Genomic DNA, 25,149 nt, shown 5'->3' with positions numbered 1-25,149 from the left:
ACTTTTTCTAAAGGAACACAACTGTTCATTTCCGAGGACCACTTATCAATAAGTAGAGGGGAATCAGATTTCCATGTCAGGGCTATGCATTTCCTGGCCACACATAAAGCGATACTCATACATTTTTTTTGTGGTCGGGTTAAAGAGTCATTAATATTGTTTTTTTCAAAGTCTTTAAGTGAGTTTATTATCTTACATTCGCGTTTTTATTGATTTCTTTAGTACATGTTTTTTCTTCCGCTGGCTTTGTGTCGTGGTCGCTGTGTTGGGCTCTGTGTGCTCCAGGTGAGGCGGCCAGGTGTTTTCCAGCACAAGTTGCGGCGCGTTTGGCCCCGCCCACACTGCTTGCGTGCTAACACGTCATCAGAGGAAACAGGAAACGTACTGGAGGAGTCGCTGTCAGCTTACCAAAACAATAACAATTCACGCTTTGTTTTTATTGCCATTTTTTATGACTTATTAGCCTGGAAAGAGCACGAGAGCGACCCCGTGGTAAACGTAGCCGTAAGACCAGGATGAAAAAGTAGAAATCGCTGAGTCGTGGCTGGTTGGCGCTGGCTAATTTTGCTTAGTAAGTCTGAGCTAACGTTAGCCTAGCCTAGCTGTTAGCCTAGCTGTTAGCCTAGCAGGAGGGTAGCCGAGCTGCTCCATGGCGGCGCCAGGCGGCCCGGACCAGGCGGCCTCCTCCGGCTCCCAGCCCGCAGGGAGGCCGCCTCTCCGCTCCCATCCCCTGCATGCGACGCCCCCCGCCCCGGGCTCCGTGATGGTGGAGTCGGTGGACGACGCGGAGGGTCTGTACGTGGCTGTGGAGCGCTGTCCGCTGTGCAGCACCGCCCGCCGGAGGCTGACCTGTGCCCGGTGCGTCCAGGCCGGAGACTTCGTGTACTTCGACGGAAGGAACCCAGAAAGGTGCGCCTGGAGCCGGGCAGCGAGCCCCGACCCCCCGCTGCGTGCCCCGCAGGGCCCCGACCCCCCGCTGCGTGCCCCGCAGGGCCCCGACCCCCCGCTGCGTGCCCCGCAGGGCCCCGACCCCCCGCTGCGTGCCCCGCAGGGCCCCGCACACACACCCGGCGTTTTAAAGCCTCGCTGCCGCTCCGCTAAAGCTGGCAGCGAATAAACAGCAAATAAATCTGTAGGTTTCTGAGAACATGCAGCTCCTTCAACTCGGCTTAACCCCAGTCCACCGAGTCCAGTTTGTTCCAGTAAAACTGAGCCGCTGCTGTCCGGATCATTTGGTGGAATTAGTCCTATAATTGAAATAAATGCCGCCGAGTAGATTAAATGTGTGTTTTTAATGACAGAAACACAAGTCTTGATGCTTTCCTCCGGGGCTCTGCCAGTAAACCAGACTCTGTCAGTTTAGCTGGTATTTGCCGGTTCAGATCGGAGCACCGAGTTAAAGCTTTATGATCCAAGTCCGGCCTCAACACACACACACACACACACACACACACACACACACACACACACACACACACACACACACACACACACACACACCTGCCTCAGCCTGCTGCAGGTTTAGCGGGTTAGCTTGTCGCTAGCAGCTCCAGCCAGGCGGACGCCCCTGAGCCCGGCCCGGGCCCGAGCCGCCTCACACGGGCTGAGTTTCACGCCGGGCGGCCAGCTGGAGTTACAGCACCCAAAATAACTCCGCCTGGAGTTCACATGTGGCGGTGGCAGGGGAACAGGGAGCCCAAACACCTTTAATTTCCTAGGATGGGGACAGAATCTTTTACATTTTGATTGTCCACTGTAGCTCGTTGCTTAATGTCATGATTAGGGTCAGGATTAAGTTGTTTATGGTCAATATCAGGGACAGACTGTGGAGAGTGGATGTAATGGGGGCTGGGACGATGTGTTTGTCTCCTGGACTTGGGTGCTGATTCTTAAGTATTACTATTCGATATTATTGTTTATTGTGATTTAAGTTTTCTGAATCCTTCTCCAGTTTGTGTCTGTAAAGTTTGATGAGGCTGTGATTCTCCTAGAGGTCACTAGAGGTCATTTTCTCCAGCGACGTCCAGTTTGACAAAAGTGTCTGCCTGCAGTGAAATGGCTGCTATGGGGGCCAACATCATCACACAGGAATCAAATGTGGCTCATTGAATCCACAAGAGTCTCAGCTTTCCAGTCAAAGCCAACTGATGCAGCTCCAAGACTGTTTAGGCCCCAGTCTGCACACACACACCATTTTACAACAGGCCACAAGAACACATGTGGACTGCAGGCTTTGGGGCCCAAACTGCATGGGATTAGCAGAAGGTGGGCGTGTCTGCAAAGGGGAGAGAACCCATTTTCATTCACACAGCTGGAGGTCAGAGGTCAAGGGACCCTGCTGGAGACAGACATGACAGTTTCCCCCTCAACAAAATTGAGCCAAACATTTCATTGAATATTTAGCCGCCTTACTGACAACCCAGCATGACATACGTTAGGTTGTCTAGTTACATACGATACCAGTTTCTTTACTTTATGCCTCACATCAATTTATTTTAAAAATGGTGGCACTTTTTTCCCTCTCCCTCAATGTCAGTCAAGTAAACATTACACCGCCATCCAAGGTCAAAAACCCTCTTCCCAGACTGAGCTCCTGGGGCCAGCAGGGGCCAGCAGTCAGACGCAGAGCTCCAGGTTCAGGACTGAAGGTGATCTGTTCTTCTCCTCAGGTACATGGAGAAGCTGGAGAGGCTGAAAAAGCTGAAGGAGGAGAAGGAGCAGCTTCAGCAGAGGTAAAAATTAAAATGTGTGATTTTTTATTTAGACTAAAGTGGTTTTACAGTCTGACAAAGACACTCTGATGTTTGCAACGGCATGTTAGTGCCATTGTAGGGAGAATAAAAAAAAAAAAAATGGAGTCACATGGCTCACGTTGCTGATTGCACCATAGAAACAGAACTGGGTAGAATGGGCACTAGTGGAGCGCCTGGTGGGTCTGTCAGTGATGATCTGTGTGCCGTGCCGTGTCTCCACAGAGTCCTCCAGGCCATGGACAAGAAGCTGCAGGCCGATCAGATGGTGAGTCCAGACCTGCTGCTGCTGCTCTGCATCAGGCAGCAGCAGGACGAGCTGCACCGCACCTCACCCTCACACCAACACCCGGCCCGGCCCCCTCACACCAACACCCGGCCCGACACCCTCACACCAACACCCGGCCCGGCCCCCTCACACCAACACCCGGCCCAGCCTGACACCCTCACACCAACACCCGGCCCGGCCCCCTCACACCAACACCCGGCCCGACACCCTCACACCAACACCCGGCCCGGCCCCCTCACACCAACACCCGGCCCAGCCTGACACCCTCACACCAACACCCGGACTCAGACTGCTTTCTGATTTAATATTTTAAATGAGTCAATTTGTAGCCGACCAATCAGTGAGCAGCTGCGTGTCGACTCATGACGACAACACAGAGTGTAGAATTAGATCACGCAGAAGAGACACACAAACAAACACACAGCAGGTTTTCCACTGAGCTCCCAGAGGAGAAGAAAAGAGCTGCTCTCTCCATCTTTCTGGAAAGTTCTGCACTCCATGTGGACCTTCTGTCCTCCTGCCGGCAGGTTAGAGGAGCTGCTGCTGTAACTTCACTGCCAGACCATTCTGCTCAAGTTAGCATTAATCATTCATTTATCAACATATCATAGAAACCTCTTGTTTTGCTTATTACACATAGTTATGATACGATACGATATGATATACTTTATTGTGCCACTCAGGGAAATTTGTCTTGGACTCAGCAAATGCCTTGACAGCCACAATGACAACAAACAAAACATCATCAGCCATACCATCACCAACAGTGTTGCACATATCCATAATAATTGATGATAATAATTGCAATATATTGCCAGCATATACATGCAATGCGTCCCGTGAAGTCGCATGAAAAGACATTTACAGCGTGTAAAGTGTAAATAAAGCTCTCAGGTGGCAAGAGGCCGCAGCCAAGGCTTCAGGGGTTCATTTGGTGGGTATATTTAAATTTAAATGTACAATAATAATAACAATAATAATAATTATTATAAATAATTTTTTTTTTGCTAAATTTATTACATATTTTTTTTCCTCCAATGATTTTCAGATCGTCTTGTAATTGTTTACAGTTTTTGTGCAACTTTACTAGTCACCCTTTGCTTCTGAAAGACATCAAATGAAACTGCTCCGATTTCAAAGTGTTTGTGAAATGAGAAACAGCTGCGGCTGTTTGCTGACCTGCTGGCAGCCCAGGTGTGCAGACGCAGGCGTGTCTCAGCCAGGTGTGTCTCAGACAGGTGTGTCTCAGACAGGTGTGTCTCAGACAGGCGTGTCTCAGACAGGCGTGTCTCAGCCAGGCGTGTCTCAGCCAGGCGTGTCTCAGACAGGTGTGTGTCTCAGACAGGTGTGTCTCAGACAGGCGTGTCTCAGCCAGGTGTGTCTCAGACAGGCGTGTCTCAGACAGGCGTGTCTCAGCCAGGCGTGTCTCAGCCAGGCGTGTCTCAGCCAGGCGTGTCTCAGACAGGTGTGTCTCAGACAGGTGTGTGTCTCAGACAGGTGTGTCTCAGACAGGCGTGTCTCAGCCAGGTGTGTCTCAGCCAGGTGTGTCTCAGACAGGCGTGTCTCAGCCAGGCGTGTCTCAGACAGGCGTGTCTCAGACAGGCGTGTCTCAGACAGGCGTGTCTCAGCCAGGCGTGTCTCAGCCAGGCGTGTCTCAGCCAGGCGTGTCTCAGACAGGTGTGTCTCAGACAGGTGTGTGTCTCAGACAGGTGTGTGTCTCAGACAGGTGTGTCTCAGACAGGTGTGGAGCTGTTTGTGGTTTCTGACGTGAAGCTGCTGTCTGTGTCTCAGAAATGGAAGATCATGTCGTGTAAGATGAAGATCGAGCAGCTGAAGGAGGCGATCAGCTGGGGCAACGAGGAGGTGAAGAGCGGTGAGTCTGCAGGAGGAGGACCCACATCCACTCTCAGTTACCTCTAATGAAGCAGAAATACCCCAAAATGATATTAAAACTAGTAATAATAATCCTCAGTATCTGCTTATAGTGATCAATTTAGCAAGGACCAACATGATCACTATATGTGGTTTCCACTGTTTAAAAAAGATCAATAAAATTGCCAGAAAATTAGCAAAAAAATAACCTGAAAATATGAAAAAAGGACGTTTCCACAGGTTACAATGATCAGTTAGTGTTGCTGCATCAGGTTTCTTGTGTCTAAATGTTTTTGAAGGCCTTTGACAGCCATGTAATCCTGTGGTTGTCAGGTCAGTGTGTTTAGCCTCACCTTCCTCCTCCTCCTCCTGCTCCTCAGATAAGGAGCTGCTCCTGCACGCCCAGGAGGAGAGCCAGCGGCTGCAGCGGCGGGCCGGACGCCACCAGGAGAAACGGGACAAAATCGAGCGTCACAACCGGCGTCTGGGTGAGCTGCTGGAGCGGCGTGGGCGTGAGCTGGCGGCGCGGCTGGGCCAGCTGGCGGCGCTGCGCCGGGAGCACATCCTGGAGCTCACGGGCCACATCTTCCCCACGCAGGAGGAGAAGCAGGGCAGCAGGTGAGGCCCTGAACGCACCGCCACGCGGCTCCGCAGACACACAGCTTACTGATGTCCTGACATGTTCTACACACATTTCTCCCCTCCCGCCCCTGCGTTGGCGCACCAGAGACCCCGCGGACGTGGTGGCGGAGTGCGACCCGGCGCTGACCTCCAGCACGGTGAGCGAGCTGGCGGAGGCGCGGCGCACCACCTACCTGTCGGGCCGCTGGATCTGGGACGACCAGAACGGAGAGACCAGCATCAGCATCACGGGGCCGCCCGTCACGCTGCCTAGCAACGGAGACTGCTCCGCCTACTACAGCTGGGTGGAGGAGAAAAGCTCCAATCAGGGGCCAGGTGAGGAGGCGGGGGGAGGGGCTTGGACAGTAAGGTCATATTAAACTTTATTTATATTAAACCAAGAGCTTCACATCAACAGAACCACGAGGAGAGACAGAAGAAAACAGGGACTTGAAAATAATCAGGTGCCCAAATGTCTCAGATTTGTTGACCTAAAAATAACAATATGATAATAAAATGTGTAGCAGGTTTACACTCGTGGTGAAACGCCTCATAAAGCCACGCTGCAGTTTGGTTTGTGGTTTTTGGGTCAAGATTTCAGTTTCAGTTTGTTTTGTACATCAGGGAGAAAAAAAACACACCGTTTCCTTTGCTCTGTGTATTTTGTCTTATTTGTGAAAATCTTTATTTTTTTTTTTTTTCATTCAACAAATATTCTTGGAAAGTCAAAAGTGCTGCTTGGACTCTTTAACACAAAGCTGAAGATACCTGTGTGTTTTACTCAGGACAGGAGCCAGGCCGAGCCGCTCGCTCAAACCTCCGCCCTCCCTCTCCCAACAGAGAGATCACACACACACACACACACACACATGTTCAGTGTTTTTATGATGTCACCTCTGACCTCTGACCTCTGACCTCCTGCCTCGTCCTGAGCAGAGTTGGACCACATCAACCCGGCTCACACCATCAGCGCGGCGCTGTGCTACGCCACCCAGCTGGTCAACATCCTGTCCCACATCCTGGACGTCAACCTGCCCAAGAAGCTCTGCAACAGGTACAGCACACACCTTGACCTCTGACCTCCAGCTGTGTGAATGAAAATGGGTTCTCTCCCCTTTGCAGACACGCTCACCTTCTGCTAATCCCATGCAGTTTGGGCCCCAAAGCCTGCAGTCCACATGTGTTCAATGAGCCACATTTGATTCCTGTGTGATCATGTTCCTGTGTGATGGTGTTCCTGTGTGATGGTGTTCCTGTGTGATCATGTTCCTGTGTGATCATGTTCCTGTGTGATCATGTTCCTGTGTCCTCAGTGAGTTCTGTGGAGAGAACCTGAGCCGCTATCGCTTCACCAGAGCCCTGAGCAAGCTCAACACCAACATCCTGCACCTGTGCTTCTCCCAGGTATGCACACCATGACATCACCACCCACGCCATGACATCACTGATACTGCTGAGTTGGAATGGAAAAAAGGTGTTTGTTACAGTTTTTGCGCGGCCCTGCTGACCCTGAATCAGCTGTGATCTCATGTTAGACACGTTTTCATTTGACTGAAGGTGGAAAACCACTCCAACACGTTAACGCCCCTCCCGCCTGGAAACGGCCTTCCACCTGCTTCCAGCCAGGACTCTGGCGTCAGGTGGTGCCCACCTGCGGGAAACAGCGCCTGCTACAGGACAATAAATGTGGCGCTGCTGTTCCCTCGGCCTGTCAGGGTCACAGCCCACCAGGTGGCGCTGTGGCCTTTTCAAACACATATTTACCTCTAAAAAATGTGGAAGACGCCACATCCCAAAGTTTCAAATGGAGGATAGGATTATCACGTCAGAAAGGATCGATAGTAACTAAAAAACAGAATGCAAAAACAAACCATGACAAAACAATCTGATGAAACAATCCTTTTTGTGTACAAATTAACACATCAGTTTGATTCAAAAAGTAATAATTAAAATCAAATTAAACAAAACAATCAAATCCAACAAGTATAGTTGGGGTGTAAATCAGATATAACGACACTTGATTTGATTGTCTTGTTTCATTTTATTTCAATTATTAGCTTTTTTTATTAGTTTGTTGTGTTATTATTAGTTATTATTGTTTGACTGACTCATGATATTGGAAGCATGACTCGGCTGTTCTCCACAGTCCAGGATTCAAATTATATAGAGGACGTTCAATGTCATGTGTAATGCGGACCATGGTGTGTGTGTGTGTGTGTGTGTGTGTGTGTGTGACACCTCTGACCTCTGTCATCAGGTTCTTTACCTTCAGGCTTTTAATTTGGTACAAAAATATGATTCTCTCTCTGGCTGACAACTTCAAATAATCTGTGTGTGTGTGTGTGTGTGTGTGTGTGTGTGTGTACAGCATGTAGACAGTGAGAAGCTCCATCCTCATCACACTCTGAGAAACATCATGTTCCTGGTTGCCCCTGACAACCACAACCTGGGCAGGTAAGACACCTGTCTGTCTGATCAATTCAGAACCTGCAGATTTAAATTTGATTCCAGATATTGATCAGTAACTGGACTGTTCCTGTCCATATTTCTGCTGCAGACAGGATTATAAACTGAGATTATAATCCATGGCTGTAAAATGCTGTGAGTTTGAGCAGATTAGCACTGGCATTGAGGCTCTGTGCTGCTGACTGGCTGCAGAACCACAGGAGAACCAATCATCTGCTTCCTAACAAACAGCTGAGCTTCTGTCCAGCTGGCTGTGCTGAGGCTCTGTGGCGCCCCCTGCAGGTGCACACACGCTCATCAGTAGGGGTGCTCCATCGCGGGTACCTCACGATTCGATTCGATTTCGATTATGGGAGCTTCGATTTTTCGATTATAGCGATTACAGCATTTGTCGAGTCGATGCGATTATTGGTGCCATGATTCTTCGATTATTGTGATTTTTCAGCTATTTTCCATGCAAGACTGATTTTGTGTTAATCTGTGGCTAGCTTCGTAAATAAACAGCCCATAAATTAACTCATGTCACTCTCAAAATAAAGATTTTTTGAACATTTGACTAGGAATTATTTTTCAGAGACAAAATATTTTCAAATTTTCAAAGACACAATATTTTGACTATGCAATCTAACATTTAACCCAACAGCACAGCCCCACCTAGGGGCCAGTGAAAGAACTGCATAAGCCCGTTCCATCATAACAAAGAGTAACTACAGCACTACAGGACACCATTGACTATCATTTCTGTACAGATAAGTATGACTCCCCTGGACCTAGAAGACACTTTAGTAAGGTCATTAATTCACGTAAACAACATAATTATGTATCTCCATCAAATTTTATTAAATGGAAACATGTGCCATTTGTAAATGCAAAGTGACATTTTTACAAGGCAATAACAGCCTTCACTACAATCCCAAAGACAAAACTGCCTTCATCCAAGGCAAAACAGTGCAATCTTCCAAATAAAGTCAGATTATTCAGTCTGGAATTCACCATCATAAACCGCCATGTTATTGCAAGGGAACAAGAAAAAGTGCATTCTTCAAAATCAAATAATTCAACTTCAGTTTGGATAAGATAAAATACCGTATTGACCCACATAAAAGACGACCCCGATTTAAAGACGACCTCTTTTTCAAGACCCTTTTTTGAAAAATACTTTTTATATGGACAGAATCTTGTTTGAATGAAAAGCCCCCGGCCGGCAGCAGGTGGGTCAGGGTTAGCCCGGTTAGCCCACCTGATGGACACTGACACAGACAACATGGCTGATTATTGACGGCGCAATGTGGCCATTCACCGGTAATCACAGCATCAGGCGAGCCCACCTACTGGTTTACATGCAGGTACAATACAGGTGTGTTTGCTTAGACCCCCAAAATTAGACGAGGGCGTTTTTTCAATGGAAAAAATATCGTCTTATATTCAGATGAATACGGTTTTTGCAAACAAACAACAGCTGCTTCTGTTTGCTGTGGTCCCACCTACTAAACTGTCCGGGTGGCGCGCGCGTTACCTACTTTTTGTTCCAGGTTTTTTTTTCCCGGGTTTGGTGGAAAAGAATCGACGTGAAAAAATCGATGCCACATCGAATCGTGATTTCGATGAATCTAACCCACCACTCGTCATCAGTGTGTAGAGAACGTCCTCCAGAGGTTCTCAGTTCTCTGCTCCGTCCCGGGACGTCCACTCATGATTTTGTGAATGTGCTCTGCCCGGATCAGGACGGGCCCGTTCGAGGTGAGCGCCGACCTGGAGGAGTCGATGGAGTTTGTGGAGCCGGAGGCGGCCGGGCCGGCGGAGGAGAGCGGCGACGAGGCGGTGACGGACGAGGAGACGGACCTGGGGACGGACTGGGAGACGGTGCCCAGCCCGCGCTTCTGCGACATCCCCTCACAGGTAGGACAGCGGACCAATCAGGAACCGGCTGCTGGAACTCTGCTTCCTATTGGTTAATTCACAGATGATGGCTCTTAGTCTGGACCAATCAGAGAGTAAATGGCAAAACCTCAGAATGACAGAAACTCCAAGGTGAAGCTGATCACCTGAAAACTAAACGAAAATATTTTTTAGTGTAACGTCATAAAATATTTACTGAAATGTTTAGAATTCTCGACTATACTGACTGACATGCTTTTCCTCATTTCCTCTTCCTGCTGGCTTTCAAAGTAAAAGCTCTGCTGTACTTTTTGTTTGTAACCACTCTTCCTCCTCCTCCTCCTCCTCCTCCTGCAGTCCATGGATCTTTCCCAGAGTGCACTGCTGCAGGTCTCCCAGCCAGCCGCCAACGCTGGAGGGATGATCTCCTCTGCCGCCGCCTCCGTCACTTCCTGGTTGAGAGCGTACACCGGCCAGCGCTGACCGGACCGGATCAGACCGGACCAGACCGGAACAGAGTGACTGGGACTCATTTGATTTGAACTGGCCCGGACTGGTTTGATGCGGTTTGGACTGGAACAGGACACAGCGGCTGCAGAGGGTGTGACCAGCAGGTGGCGCTCAGCTGACACTTTAAGGGGAGCCTGGGAGGAGCCTGGGAGGAGGCGGAGCCTGGGAGGAGCCTGGGAGGAGCCTGGGAGGAGGCGGAGCCTGGGAGGAGCCTGGGAGGAGGCGGAGCCTGGGAGGAGGCTGGGAGGAGCCTGGGAGGAGGCGGAGCCTGGGAGGAGGCTGGGAGGAGCCTGGGAGGAGGCGGAGCCTGGGAGGAGGCTGGGAGGAGGCGGAGCCTGGGAGGAGGCGGAGCCCCACGGCGACGGACAGAAACATGAAACTCTGAAACATCAGAAGCTGCTGAGCGAGTCCAGCTGGTCCAATCAGAGAGAAGAGAGTGTGTTTGTTTGTTTGTTTGTTTTCTTGTGACTTGATGAGCCAGGTTTCACATCACAGTGACATCACAGTGACATCACTGACTCAGCTCTGGTCCAGGTTCACACTCTGTTCTTGTTCCCCTTTAAGCAGCAGGTGAAGCTCCACACACACACACACACACACACACACACACACACACACACACACACACACACACACCGCACACACACACACACACTGTTAGAGCTGAGCAGTGATCTGTTTGGAGCTATGCAACTCAACATCTTTTCTGCTGAGACCGCCTGTCTGTCTGTCTGCCTGTCTGCCTGTCTGTCTGTCTGCCTGTCTGTCTGTCTGCCTGTCTGCCTGTCTGTCTGCCTGTCTGTCTGCACACCAAGAAGGGAACTTTTATTTTGTAGTGTGTATCTTGTCTGCATGGCGGGTTGGTCTATAGGAACAGGAAGTTTTCTCTGAAACAGGAAGTCACAGAGTCTGTAGCGGTTGCTATGGTGACGCTGAACCTCATGCATGAACCCTCGATCCTGGCGAGCAGGACGGGACGCCAGCTCTGACCTCGGCCCCGCCCCACCCCCGGCTCAGCCCCGCCCCGCCCCGCCCCCGACTCGGCCCCGCCCCCGGCTCGGCCCCACCCCACCCCGGCTCGGCCCCGCCCCGCCCCCGGCTCGGCCCCGCCCCCGCCCCGCCCCCCGGCTCGGCCCCGCCCCCGGCTCGGCCCCGCCCCCCGCTGTGTGACACTAAACTCTCTCTGGCTGCTGATCGATCGTCCCTGGGATCTGATCGCTGATCAGTTTGAGCGATCGCTTCCTGGCTGTGAGGCGTGTCTGTCCTGTTCCTGTCCAATCAGACGCCACGTTACTGTCTTACGCTCTCATTGGTTGGATTGAGAGAGAGTTCTGTTGTTGCCATGGAGATGGAAACAGCTGTGGAACTTTTTTAGTGTTTGGAGAGCACACCTGAACCTGTGTGTGTGTGTGTGTGTGTGTGTGTGTGTGTGTGTGTGTGTGTGTGTGTGTGTGTACTGCAAACTGCAAACCCAGCACACCTGGGTTCAGCTGTCACCATGGAAACCACAAGATGTCTGTGACGTGTCTGTAGTCCTCGTCTCTGCCCGGTCTTGACTGAGCGTGTGCGGCAGAGACGAGCCTCCGTCTGATTGGACCGTTCGGACGCCCTGAGGACGTCCCACTCCTGTCCCGTCTCCGCCGACAGCCGCACATGCTCAGTGCGGACCAGGAAGTGTCAGTCCCACCTGGTTTGATGACGTCACTTCACACAGGAACTCACCAGCTGCTCATCTGGATCCTGATTGGCTCTGCTCCACCATGTTAGCATGCTAGCAGCTAACCTGTTGTTAGCCTGTCCCCGCTAACACCCTGCCAGGGACGGTTCTGCTCCGGCTCCGGTTCCTGTTCCTGTTCCGGTCCAGCTCCTGTTCCTGTTCTGTTCCGGCTCCGGCTCCTGTTCCGGGTCAGCGTCGTGGTTCTTGTGGTTCTGTGTGAACTCCACATGTTGACCGGAGCGGTTTGCTGCAGGTCAGGTATTTACCATGTAAATGTTTCCTTGAAGCAATAGTCCACCTGTAGAACCGGGCCATGCAGGTAGAACCCAGCCGCTCGGTTCCTCTGACACTCAACAGGAAACAGGAAGTGAGAAACTCCCCGTGTTTTCTTTTGTTTTGTTTTGTTTTGTTTCCTGTGCAGAAATGAGATGAGATGAGATGCAGACGTGTGACTGTCATTTTCTCTGTTGCCATAAAACGCTGATTTGAAATAAAAGCCTGTTTTCTTGTTTCACATGTTTCTGATCTTGTTTGGCTGAAAAATAAAACACACTTTTACAGAGACACCTGAACGCCTCACGCGTGTCCAGCCCTCTGATTGGCCGATCTCCACAGGACGTCTGCAGCGCCTCAAAGTGTCTCAGATGTATAAATGTTTGAAAGATATTAAAGTTTTATATCTTCATCTCCACAGAAACACGTCATCAAACGTTATTTATCGTTTGTTTTTGTCAAAATCAGTTCACCGCAGGAAGGCCAGCAGAGCGTCTCAGATCAGATTCAGAGTCAGTCTGAGGGTTTGTGGCTGAAGCAGCCGCCTCCTCATGTTCTGCTCCTCAATGACAAACCACAGCTGATCTCTGCTGCCACAACAAAACCACTTCAGTTACTAAAAAAGAAAAAATAAGATACAGTCATAAGTCAAATATTGAAATTCTGTACCAAGTAATGAGAGCGATTATTAACTGAAAGGATGTTTTTGTGTCTGAGCTTCAGGTTCTGCAGTGTAGAACATGTTCCTCTGAGCTGTTCTGACAGAACGTGACCTCTGACAGATCAAACACTTTGTTCCATGTCCTGAGTCCTGAGCAGCTTTTCTAACTGTCAGTGAGACACCTAACCCTAACCCTAACCCTCAAACTGACCTGAGGGCGCAGAGACGCCTCCGAGCTGCAAACACTGAGGGAACCTCTGTTCTGAGGGAACCTCTGTTCTCTCTGTTCTGAGGGAACCTCTGTTCTCTGAGCTGAGGGAACCTCTGTTCTCTGAGCTGTAAACACTGAGGGAACCTCTGTTCTGAGGGAACCTCTGTTCTGACGGAACCTCTGTTCTCTGTTCTGAGGGAACCTCTGTTCTCTGAGCTGAGGGAACCTCTGTTCTCTGAGCTGAGGGAACCTCTGTTCTCTGTGCTGAGGGAACCTCTGTTCTCTGAGCTGAGGGAACCTCTGTTCTCTGTGCTGAGGGAACCTCTGTTCTCTGTGCTGAGGGAACCTCTGTTCTCTGAGCTGAGGGAACCTCTGCATCACTAAAGTGCAGTTTAAGTGCTGTTGTGAAAAAGGCATGTCGTCTTTATTTTGGATGCAAAACGGGATCAGGATGAGAGTCGGGCACCAACACGTGCAACTGATCTTCATCAGCGGCTCAAAAAAAAAAAAAAATCTATGCCTTTTGCAGTTCCACTGATTTGGTGAGAACCAACAGATCACAGCAGTGAGCGCTGGGCGGTTCCCCCATCAGGAAAGAAAAGAAATACATTTAGTTACCAAGAGTCATGAGACTTCTGCCAGGGCCGCACTCAGACACTTCAGATGGAAGTATTCTTTCACATGTACATGTATGTACATGTATGTACATGTATGTACATGTATGTTACATGTATGTACATGTATGTACATGTATGTACATGTATGTACATGTATGTACATGTATGTAACATGTATGTTACATGTATGTACATGTATGTACATGTATGTTACATGTATGTACATGTATGTACATGTATGTACATGTATGTACATGTATGTAACATGTATGTTACATGTATGTACATGTATGTACATACATGTTACATAAGAAAACTTTGTCATTAAATATCTTGGAAACAGCCAATCATCAGTTTTATCATTTGTTTTCCACTTCATCTTATCAAAGTATGTAAGATTTAGCCAATTTTATCTCGGAGGCAGACAATTTTCAAAAATTTGTATACCAGTGTAATCAGCTGTGGAAAGCAAAACGCTTCCCCAGGGACTATTTTCCCTGGCGGAGGAGGAGGAGGAGGAGGAGGGACAGGAGCGAGTGCTGCTGCTTTTAGGAAAACTCCTGTGGAGGACTTTATTCGGCTGATGGAAAACTGGAGTGAAGAAAGTGTGAAGGCTCAGCGGCGATCTGAACCGTTTCCTCCAGGTGTCGCTGCTCGAGGTTTGGTGAAAGGCGCGAGCAGCAGAGAGGAGGCTTGTTGAAAAAATCCATGAAAACAAAAACTGCATTTGTGAGAAAATGAAGACACAGACGTGCAGCTGCTATTTTATTGCATTTATGTTTTATCTTATTTTTATTTCTCTTATCTGATTGTTTGATATAGTGTTTCCCCCTAAATTCACTTGAGCAGCTGCAGGGAAACTGCATGCTGGGAGTTTCTGCACCTGTGATGAGGAACCTGAGAGGGTTTATCGTCTCATCATTTCTACAAGTTTGCAAATCCTGAAGCAGTGTTCTCCTTCATTCTGAACTGAAGACAAACAACAAAACCAAAAATATTTCAGGTAAAACCAAGGAAGGACTCACTCTTGATTTAATGTGTCAGGAGTTTAAAAAAAATCAACACTTTGGATTTCTTAAGTCACAAGATAGAAATAGAAAATATCTTTTATTTTTTCCTCTTCATTTGTAACTCAGCAGGACTGAGAGGCTGTGAGCTCAGACAGTCTGAGGCCTGAAGCGTCGAAACGTGAGAAAAACCCAAGAGAAGAAGAGTCGAGTCTGAACTGTAACAAAACCCAACGAGAAAGCACTTTATTGAAGCCAAAGTCCTGACAGGAGAAAGAAGAAAAAACCTTAAAACAAAAAACCAAAAACAGCCCAAAGAGACTCGTCACTCATCATATTCTCTCTTTTTTTTTTTTTAAATCTCTACAGTCGGGTCGTATTGCATCAGCTCATAAAGGCAACGGCTCCTCTTTTCCCTCCAAAAACATCAGAGAATAAAAATAAAGATAACAGCACAAACATTCTGAGATTATCAGAGATTATCAGCCGCCGCAGATAAAACCTGGCAGAGAGACGCCCACAGGCTCCGCCCCCTCTGTCCAATGTAAACACAAACAAGGTGCACACACATCAAGTAGATTATCATGTGACTCCCAGCTGGACCGGGCCGGCTGACCGCCATCCTGCGCCGCCGCCGCCACCGCTCGCCACCAGATGGCGCCGCGATGCTCCGAGGAAACTGAACTAACTGTCACAGGATGTGATGATGTCACTGTGATGTCAGCGTGCATCCTGACGCTGTCATCACTTCCTGTTCACCAGGTTCTCTGGACAGCTTTGACCTCTGACCTCCCTGTGCCGAGAGCCCCTGAAACAGGAAGTGGAATCCTGGCCGGGATTTCCATTTCCTGTCTTGCGGAGGCGGAGTCTGAAGCTCATTAACATTAACGAACCAGAGCAGGAACTAGCTGCTGATTGGCTGAGAGCAGCGGGAGGGCGGGGCAGTCTGCCGCCCGGTCAGTAAAACTCCCCAAACCCAAACATGCACTTATGGCAACAAGGCACGCGCACACACACACACACACACACACACACACACACACAGTCAGTCGTCGGGCTCGCGGCTCCTCCTGTAGATGGGCACGTTGATGCTGTGGAAGGCGGGCACCCAGTGGTTGTCATGGAGACCGACGTTGCAGCCGGGCGTGTCCCTGCGGGCGCCGTGGCAACACATCCAGTAGCCGGGGCCGTACGGCAGCGCCTGGCAGTACGGCTTGTGGTGCCAGCGGCACAGCGACACGTCGCCGCGCCCGTACCGCTTCTTGCACTGCTTGCAGGGGTCGTCACGGTAACGGGGGTCGGACACCCAGCGGGAGTCGGCGGGCCGCACGCCGTACGTCTCGATGATGAACTTGAAGTAGCGGCAGGTGCACTTGAGCGCGGCGAGGCTCTGGGTGGGCAGCAGGCGCAGGATGTGCAGCAGCAGGTGGTGCGGCAGCACGGCCAGGTACGGCTGCGGCTCCAGCAGCTGCTGCAGCTTCAGACGCAGCTCCAGGAAGTCCTGTGACACCGACGCACGCCGCCCCGCCCCCGCCCCTGCCGCCGCACAGCCGGGGCTCGCCCCCGACTCCGCCTCCTCCCTCTGCGGCTCCGCCCCACTCACCGCTTCGTCTGGCCCAGAGAGACGGCCGGCAGGGGCGGGGTCGGAGGTCGGACGCGGGGCGGGGTGTGTGCTGGGAGCAGGGGGCGGGGCAGAGCGTGTCTGCAGGAGTGGGCGTGGCTCTGAGAAAAACAACATGCCGGGAGGCGGCTCCTCCTGCTCAGCCTGCCAGGGAGACGCTGCGCCGGGTGGGGAGGGGGCGTGGCTCTGAGAGGGGGCGTGGCTCTGAGAGGGGGCGTGGCTCCGGGTGTCAGTCTGTGTTAGCTCTGGCATCGTTTCTGTCTCCATCACCTGGCTCCGCCCTGCAGCCTCTGGAGCCTCACAACTGGACTCATCTGTACTGGGCGTGGTCAGGCAGGGGGGTGTGGTCAGGCAGGGGGGCGTGGCCTGGGGGCAGCTCCAGGACTCTGTGGCAGGTCGTCCTGCGGAGCGGCTCGTACTCTGGCCTTCAGGCAGTGAGGATGATGATGTCGTTGGTGATGATGATGACGAAGGGGCCGGAGAAGAGGGCGAGCAGGGGGCGGAGCCGGGGGCGGAGCCGGGGGCGGAGCCGGGCTGGGCCCCGGCCAGCAGCACGCGGCCCGCCGTCCTCCTCAGGCTGCTGCTGCGGGACAGATCTCCCACAGTCCTCCTCTGCAGGCACGCCGACTCCAGCCGGGCCACCATGTCTGACACCCGCACGCTCTCCGGCTCCTCCTCCCCGCCGGGCCGGAGCTCCGCCCCCTGCCGGCTGTGCGTGCAGGACAACGTGATGGAGGCGGAGCTCCTGTGCGGGGCGAGCAGCGGCTTGTCGGGACGCTCAGCTCTCTGCTCCAGGAATGCGACCATCTCCACCACCGACACCGCCTTCAACTCCTCCTCCTCCTCCTCCTGCTGCTGCTGCTGCTCCGCCTCGCCGCCGCGCTGCCCCTCCTCCCCCGGCGGGCCGGCGCAGAGAGGGGCGGGTCTGTGCTGCTGGGCGTCCAGGAGCCGGGCTCTCTGGTCCTGCTGGAGGTTCTGTTTCCCAGACTTTCTGCGGCGCTTGGCGATGGAGTTTTCGTCCCACCCTCCCTTGAACTTGGCGGCCCGCGGCGGCCCGCCCCCCGTGGCCGGGTCGGAGCTCACGGCCTGAGAACCGCTGTTCCTGCCGTCGGGGCCACGAGCGCCGCCGTGCTCGTTTCCCCCCGTGGCGTTAGCTCTGCCTTCCGAAGCGAAGATGGCGATCTTCTCCTGGACGTTTCCGGGTCGGATGACGGCCCAGATGTCCAGCGGGGCTTCGCCGTCCTCCGCCGCCGCCTGGTAAAGGCCAAGCGCCTCCTGGTTTTCGCAGCCCAGAGGGGGGAGGAGCAGGGGGTAGGAGAAGGCGGGAGAGGCGGAGCCTTTCAGTCGCTGTGTTGCCGCGCCGCCGTTCATGTTACCGACGTTGCCGCCACCGCCGAGGCGAAGCGTGTTGGTGGAGATGACGCCTAACGGAAGGCGGCCGCTGCCCGTGTTGCCATGGTTACCACCGCCCGAGGTGGCATGAGCCCTCAACAGCACCTCCTGCTGGGTGACGTACCGACATAACACACCTGAGAGAGAGACAGGCAGAGAGAGAGACAGGCAGAGAGAGAGACAGGCAGAGAGAGAGACAGACAGGCAGAGAGAGAGACTTGATCAGCCTTTTATTTTATTTCTATCACACTGCCTCCGTTTACCTGCACACCATATTCTGATTCAGGCCACATTCTGATTCAGGTCACATTCTGATTCAGGCCACATTCTGATTCAGGTCACATTCTGATTCAGGTCACATTCTGATTCAGGTCACATTCTGATTCAGGTCACATTCTGATTCAGGCCACATTCTGATTCAGGTCACATTCTGATTCAGGTCACATTCTGATTCAGGTCATATTCTGATTCAGGTCACATTCTGATTCAGGTCATATTCTGATTCAGGTCACATTCTGATTCAGGTCATATTCTGATTCAGGCCATATTCTGATTCAGGTCACATTCTGATTCAGGTCACATTCTGATTCAGGTCATATTCTGATTCAGGTCACATTCTGATTCAGGTCACATTCTGATTCAGGTCATATTCTGATTCAGGTCACATTCTGATTCAGGTCATATTCTGATTCAGGTCACATTCTGATTCAGGCCATATTCTGATTCAGGCCATATTCTGATTCAGGTGTTTGTATGCGCTGCAGCAGCTGGAACATTCTGTTTACATGTTCCTTGGCATGTTCCCGTGTTTCGGGGTATTCCACGCTCTGATGTAATGCAACACTCAGCCTGCGGGGGGCAGCAGCACGCCTGTAGGCGTCTGCTCTGCTGGAAATACAGAAGAAGAAGAAGAAGATGAAGCAGCAGCTGATATCCTCCATGATACTGAAGTCTCTGATCAGGACTCGTTGAGCAGATGTGACTGAATGTTCCTGTTGGGGTGTTTCCAGATTAGGGCGTTCAGGCTCAGGATTAGAACAGGCACAGGCCCGGAGTCTGATCCAGAATATGACCTTAATCTGGTTCAGTGTGTTTACACGACTCGTGTGCAACCGGAATACTGAGGATATTCCACACAGGAATATGGTGTGCATGTAAACGTGCTCAGTGTGTGTGTGTGTGTGTGTGTGTGTGTTAAACCTTTTGTGTTAAGATATGAGCACAGAGGGCCGGCGGTCTGCGGGGCCCCACGGTTGGAACTTGTTTTCTCCCTGCTATTTGGTTTCAGTTGTAGTGCTCACACACACACACACACACACACACACACACACACTGGGAGGGGGCAGTCTTCTGTGTAATGGGTGTGTGTGTGGGAATAAGTCCAAACTTGACTGGAACACACAGCCTGCAGACTGGTGATGTCATACTGTGTGTGTGTGTGTGTGTGTGTGTGTGTGTGTGTGTGTGTGTCTGCACGTGCCTGAACATGTGGCTGTGGATCTGAGAGTAAACAGAGACATGAAGCTAACACAGACAGACAGACAGGCAGGCAGACAGACAGGCAGGCAGACAGGCAGGCAGACAGACAGAGAGACAGACAGCGAGCGTGCACGGCAGCAGTGCACGAGATGTGCTTTGAATGATTCCCTGATGTGATTGGCTGTTTGATTTGAACCAATGAGAGTCCAGACCCTCAGTGTGTTTAGTCTGGCTCCGCCCCCTGTGCATGTGTGCATGTGTGTGTGTGTGTGTGTGTGTGTGTGATGTTAAAATGATGAAAAAGTTACCAGATGACATGAGGGGCGGGGCTTACCTCCACACTGTGTGCTGATTGGCTGGCGGCGCTGACGTCCTGGTTTGAGTGGCAGCTCCCCTCCAACTCCCAGCTTCACATCTCTGGAAACCACACACACACACACACACACACACACACACACACACACACACACACACACACACACACACACAGCTTCAAAAACAGTACATTCAGTGGGTGTGTATCAAAACGTGTGTGTGTGTGTGTGTGTGTGTGTGGTTTCAGACTGGTCAGGTGAGCTGTCAATCACACTGACAGTTGTGATCGTGTGTGTGTGTCTTAGTCCCGCCCCCCTGCAGGAAGCCGTCAGCCAGCCAATAAAATACCAGAACTCTGTGGTAAACAAAGTCAGGCAGACATCTGATTGGCTGGAGGAGAGGGGGGGCGGGGCCTCGCGCACTCTGGTGAGGTTAAAGGAACAGTTCACCCAAACGTGTGCCATCAGTTTCAGCTGATGAGGATGTGTCGCCTGAGTGAGTCTCGCTGAAGTGACATGACAGACACACACACACACACACACACACACACACACACACAACACACACATGCATACACGCACACACACATAGACACACACACACCCTTAGAAAAGCACAGCGTTAGCAGCACACAGGAGAGAAAACAGATGGAATGAAGCTCCTTCAATCTGAGCAGATACTGAGGCACAAAGTTCACACACACACACACACACACACACACACACACACACACACACACACACACACACACTCACACACACACACACACAGCTGTGTATTGATTGTTAATCAGTGTGAACAGGCTGAAGGTCCAAGTCTGACTGAGGAGAGACTTCCTGTGAGGGCGGGGCTTCATGTTGAACTGCTTGTTCAGGTGCACACACAGCTGCTTGTACATCACCTGTCACTCACCTGTCACACACCTGTCACTCACCTGTCACCTGTCACTCACCTGTCACCTGTCAGTCACACCTCCACTGAGCTGCCCTGCGTTCCAAATCTCATACTTTTTCCTTTTAGTATGTACTGCAGCTGCCCTTACAAAGTATGCAGTGTAGTATGCAGTATGCATACGTATGCATACTATCTGGACACACTCCATGCGTCCTCCCTGAGCTCCGCCCCTCTCGCTCACTTCCTCCTCCGTCTGTAGCTCCACATTTGAATGTTGTTGTTGCTGTTTCATTCTGCGCTGTCCTCTGTCTGATCTCTGATCTGCTGTCTTCCTGTACCTGCTGCTCTACCTGAGCCAGGTGAGTGTGATATGTGTTTTGTTGTCATCTGTATGTGGGCGTGGCCTGTACACGCAGCTCAGTCACTGCCACGTAACGTCCGCTGTGCAAAGGATTGTGGGTCAGCATGGCCAGAGCAGCATGCTGACATGCAGACTGATGTAGTAGAACATCCTGGTACTCTTGGCATACTGCATCTGACACACTGTGTACTGGGACATACTCATTCTGTTTCTTGCATACTAAGTAGTATGGTAGTATGGGTACTGGTTCTGGTGATGAACCAAACACACCTGAGACACACCAGCCCGTCCTCTAAGCCCCTCCCACCTGAGATGTAGACCCTCCTATAAGCTCCTCCCACCCTGTGATATCGTTGCAGTGAGGAAACAGGAAGTGGTGAGAGATGTTGTTTTTGTTTTTAAAATTTAAAGGAAGGTTCCGCCCTAAAACGCAACAGCAGGTGTTCCTGCAGCGTCACAGAACTCTGACCTCCGACCTCCGACCGCAAACACACACCTTTCACCAGCAGAGCCGTGGAGGATCTTGGGAAATGGTGTTTTCCTAGTTCTGATAGCAGTTCTGATGGAGCTGCCTCACACACACACACACACACACACACACACACACACACACACACACACACACACACACACACGCCATCTGCTTGCCTCTGATTGGATAATCTGGTCATGTGACTCAGGTGTCACGTTCTCCTGGTTCTATGGGCTGGATCATCGTTAGCCCAGCCCGACCCCACGCAGGTGTTCAGTTTGACCACAGGTCACCTGAGCAGACCCCCACCTGAGCAGACTGACCCCCACCTGAGCAGACTGACCCCCACCTGAGCAGACAGACCCTCACCTGAGCAGACCCTCACCTGAGCAGACTGACCCTCACCTGAGCAGACCCCCACCTGAGCAGACTGACCCCCACCTGAGCAGACCCTCACCTGAGCAGACCCTCTGACCCTCAGGGCCCCGTCAGGCCCCAGGGCCCCCCCTGACCCCGGCCCTGACCCGGGGCCTGGCTGTCTGGCTGCAGGGCCCACAGAGCCAGCTGCTTCCTGCTGAGGCAAAAACACCTGGACGCTCAGGTCCGCTTAACCTACATGACGTCACGACCAGCAGCAAAACCAAATGTCAGCAGATCTGTCTCCGCAGCGCCACCGGCCGCACGGCTAACTAGCATGCTACCGCTACAACCGTCTGAGGTAAAGGTAGAGCCGGCTACCTAGCTAGCCTGCGAAGCTAGCTGCTGCGCTAGCAGAGACAGACCGAGAGGAACCGAGGAACCGAGGAGAGTTTTGGACCAGGCCGAGTCTGACGGCCAGGGAAGCGACAGACAGGCGGAGGAGAGGGGCTCAGCACCCACCTGACGACGGGGAACTAGGAAATCCTTCCGCTGGAAGAGCCGCTGGCTGCGGGAAACAGCCTCAGTCCTCAGGAGCCTCCCGAGCCGCTGCAGCGCCTCCGTTAGCCTCCGTTAGCCTCCGTTAGCCTCTATTAGCGGCTGCTAGCTTCTGTTAGCTTCTGTTAGCGGCCGTTCGACGCGGATTTAAAAGTTAAAGTGAGGAAACGCGGCGGCTCCGCAGGACTGAACCTTCCTGCTTCCCCGAGCTAACAGCTACTGACCGAGACGTCCAGCTGGTGCAGCAGCGTGATGACGTCATAACGCCACGCAAAGATCGTCTATGTTGAAGAAGATTCATCAAAGCAAGTTTTTCTCCCATGTCCGCTGACGGAACTGCGCGCCTCAGCATCCGGGCTCTTACAGCCATAGACATTAAGAGGCTAGATTGGCCCCTCCCCCTTTTTTCCATCTTCACATTTTAGATAATCATCAACATTACACCATTTAGACTAATATGCCTATCACATTAATGTGCATATATTTAACTTGAAAACTGATAATGTGTCCTTATTCTACTGACAAAATATATTTCTTCCATAGGCCTAATCTTAATATATGGCCATGAGAAACCGAAACTGATAACAAATGGACTGACAGGCATCTTAAAATTCACCATGTCTAATGATAAAGTATGTTTTCTGATCTGAGGGGAAAAACATGCTTCTAGTGAGAATTTAACCCGGGTCTATAAATAATAAGTCTTGTGTGATAACAACTATATCACTACAACTTCAAAATATTCAAGGGGAATAGATATTTATTTCTGAAAGCTTGTATTGGTTATACATTAATGCACAGTGAATCACGGGGTCGACTACGTCAGTCTACTGGGATTCCACTGTGAGGCGTCCAGTCTACCTATATATGTCTGTGCTTACAGCCACTTTACTGAGGGGTCAAAGGTCAACTGTAGAGGTCAAATAGAAGTGATGATCATCGTCTGAGAGCTGGAACCTGGAGATTAATCTGAGGTGCAGCTCAGCTCTGTGGGTCCAGTTATTCTGGTCATATGTGGAGTAATTGTTTACATGAATGGGTTTTCCCTGTGACTGGATGTTGAGCGTTGGGTTGTGGAAATGTGTCAGAAACCGGCCCTTCTTAACTCGATGGTGAATCATGTTTCAAGTATATTTTATTTAGCTGTGAAATCTTATGTATACATTACACTGCTGTAACAATGCTCATTTTCCTTTATGTCCAGAGTAAACAAATAAAACACAATAGAGTGGTGAGGTCCCGCCCCTTCCGGTGGACCCCCATGGGACCTTTCGGAGCGGAAAAAATGAATGGTGTTCAATGGACAGAAAAGAATTATTTTCTGATCCCCCGGTCGTTATGCCTTGGATTACACAAATGTTGTTTACAGGCTTAAATAACAGGCTTAAATAGTTAAATGCTATTGAGAAAACACAATTAGAAAGACTACATGCTGTGTCACGTATGTGATGTCATGTCATCGCCCTTTTCCTCCATCCAGATTCAAGTCAAGATGCACTGACTTGTAATGATTCTCCCCCCTTCAAAGCTTTAACCTGCCCTTGGAAAAAGGCGGTGAAGTGGAGCAGAGAAATGGCCGTGTCTGTTGTAGGCGTCCAGTGCAGGTGGTGACGTGTATCATTCACACCGAGAGCAGCGAAGAGTTGTAGGTCACAAAGCGGCTCACACAAAACCTAACATTATTAATATTCTTCGCGCTAAATTGTAGTCTTCTTTGTGTGAAAAATGATCTTTAAATATCACAAACAACATATGTGAAATCCATGGCACAATTCAAACGGGACCAGAAAATAATTTTTATCTGCCCATTGGATCGCATTGATAATTGTTTGCTTTTGAGGACCCATGTACCGGAAGAGGAAGGGCAGGACTTCACCACTCCATAGGGGACAACTTGGTCTTATGTTCCTGACAAACAGAGCAGGTATGAGGATTGTGTCCTGAGATTGTGACAGTGTCAACACATACAATCCGTAAAAGACACAGACAAGTAATATGAACAAAAAAAACCCAAATAAAAATAAAAAACAAATAAACAGACAAGGTAGTCTAGAAACACTAGCAAAGGGGAGAGCCATGGCTGCCCAGAGAACCCATTTTCATTCACACAGCTGGAGGTCAGAGGTCAGAGGTCACCATTTGATTCCTTAGTGTATGTCGGTGAGCTCTTAAAACAGTGAGGGTGTAAGACATCTGCTTTACAAAAAATTCTGCCTTTCTTTCCAAATTAATGGTATAATTATGTCAGAGGAAAATTATCTTGCATATTTTTTTCCATGAAAACTTTTCTCAGAATTCTGTGATAAAAGTCTCATTAATGCAGAAAAGGCAGGGTTAGGGTTAGACGTCTCTACAGGACCAACTTTAAGACAAAGATTGTCTCCGTCTCAAAACAAACAGAAGGTAGAAGAACAAAACACTGTTCTCCTTTCATTTAGTACACACACACACACACACACACACACACACACACACACACACACACACACACACCGAGGAGGGAGTCATCTTCACCTGCATACACGATCTTCGGCTGCGCTTCATCCATAAATGAGCAGCTGGGCCTCGAGCAGCTTCCGGTCCAGCTGACTTTCACAGAAGAAGAGACGCGACGACACGGAAGTGAAGCATTTTTTTTTTTTATTATTATTTTACAGAAGAGCCTCAGAGAGCACACGCGCGCACACACACACACACACACACACACACACACACACACACACACACACACACACACACACACAAGATGTGATCGAGATGTGATTCTGCCTGCAGCTCAGAGTCACTGATATTTCTAAATGATTTATTAAAATATTTTCATCCTGTCT

At 50.7% G+C, this 25,149-nt stretch overlaps 2 protein-coding genes and 1 long non-coding RNA gene across 4 annotated transcripts; 2 read left to right on the top strand and 1 right to left on the bottom strand.

Moving 5' to 3' along the window:
- Window positions 1-332: 332 nt before the first annotated feature.
- atg14 (autophagy related 14) lies at window positions 333-10,608 on the top strand. The gene is made up of 11 exons (XM_030044235.1): window positions 333-909; window positions 2,670-2,732; window positions 2,976-3,018; window positions 4,831-4,912; window positions 5,292-5,529; window positions 5,639-5,868; window positions 6,469-6,586; window positions 6,846-6,936; window positions 7,901-7,986; window positions 9,723-9,897; window positions 10,234-10,608. Exons 1-11 carry the CDS (start codon window positions 650-652, stop codon window positions 10,357-10,359), a joined length of 1,512 nt encoding a protein of 503 aa, XP_029900095.1. The 5' UTR covers window positions 333-649; the 3' UTR covers window positions 10,360-10,608.
- On the bottom strand, window positions 1,458-22,573 carry fbxo34 (F-box protein 34). Of its 2 annotated transcripts, XM_030044234.1 has the most exons (4): window positions 22,286-22,573; window positions 19,699-19,781; window positions 15,884-18,022; window positions 1,458-1,500 (listed from the first exon to the last, which is right to left on the bottom strand). In XM_030044234.1, the coding sequence occupies exon 3, from the start codon at window positions 17,862-17,864 to the stop codon at window positions 15,918-15,920; it is 1,947 nt and encodes a 648-aa protein (XP_029900094.1). In that variant the 5' UTR covers window positions 17,865-18,022; window positions 19,699-19,781; window positions 22,286-22,573; the 3' UTR covers window positions 1,458-1,500; window positions 15,884-15,917. The 2 variants fall into 2 exon arrangements, with proteins under 2 accessions (XP_029900094.1, XP_029900093.1); XM_030044233.1 differs by lacking the exon at window positions 1,458-1,500 and having other exon boundaries at window positions 14,956-18,022.
- LOC115354071 (uncharacterized) lies at window positions 10,612-12,617 on the top strand. The gene is made up of 2 exons (XR_003927759.1): window positions 10,612-11,232; window positions 11,264-12,617. It is a non-coding gene; the product is annotated as an uncharacterized LOC115354071 (long non-coding RNA).
- Window positions 22,574-25,149: the final 2,576 nt, after the last annotated feature.

Source organism: Myripristis murdjan, chromosome 22 (assembly GCF_902150065.1).
Source record: "Myripristis murdjan chromosome 22, fMyrMur1.1, whole genome shotgun sequence".
Taxonomy (NCBI): domain Eukaryota; kingdom Metazoa; phylum Chordata; class Actinopteri; order Holocentriformes; family Holocentridae; genus Myripristis; species Myripristis murdjan.
The sequence above is the reverse complement of the archived record's forward strand: the minus strand, read 5'-3'. Positions and strand labels throughout refer to the sequence as shown.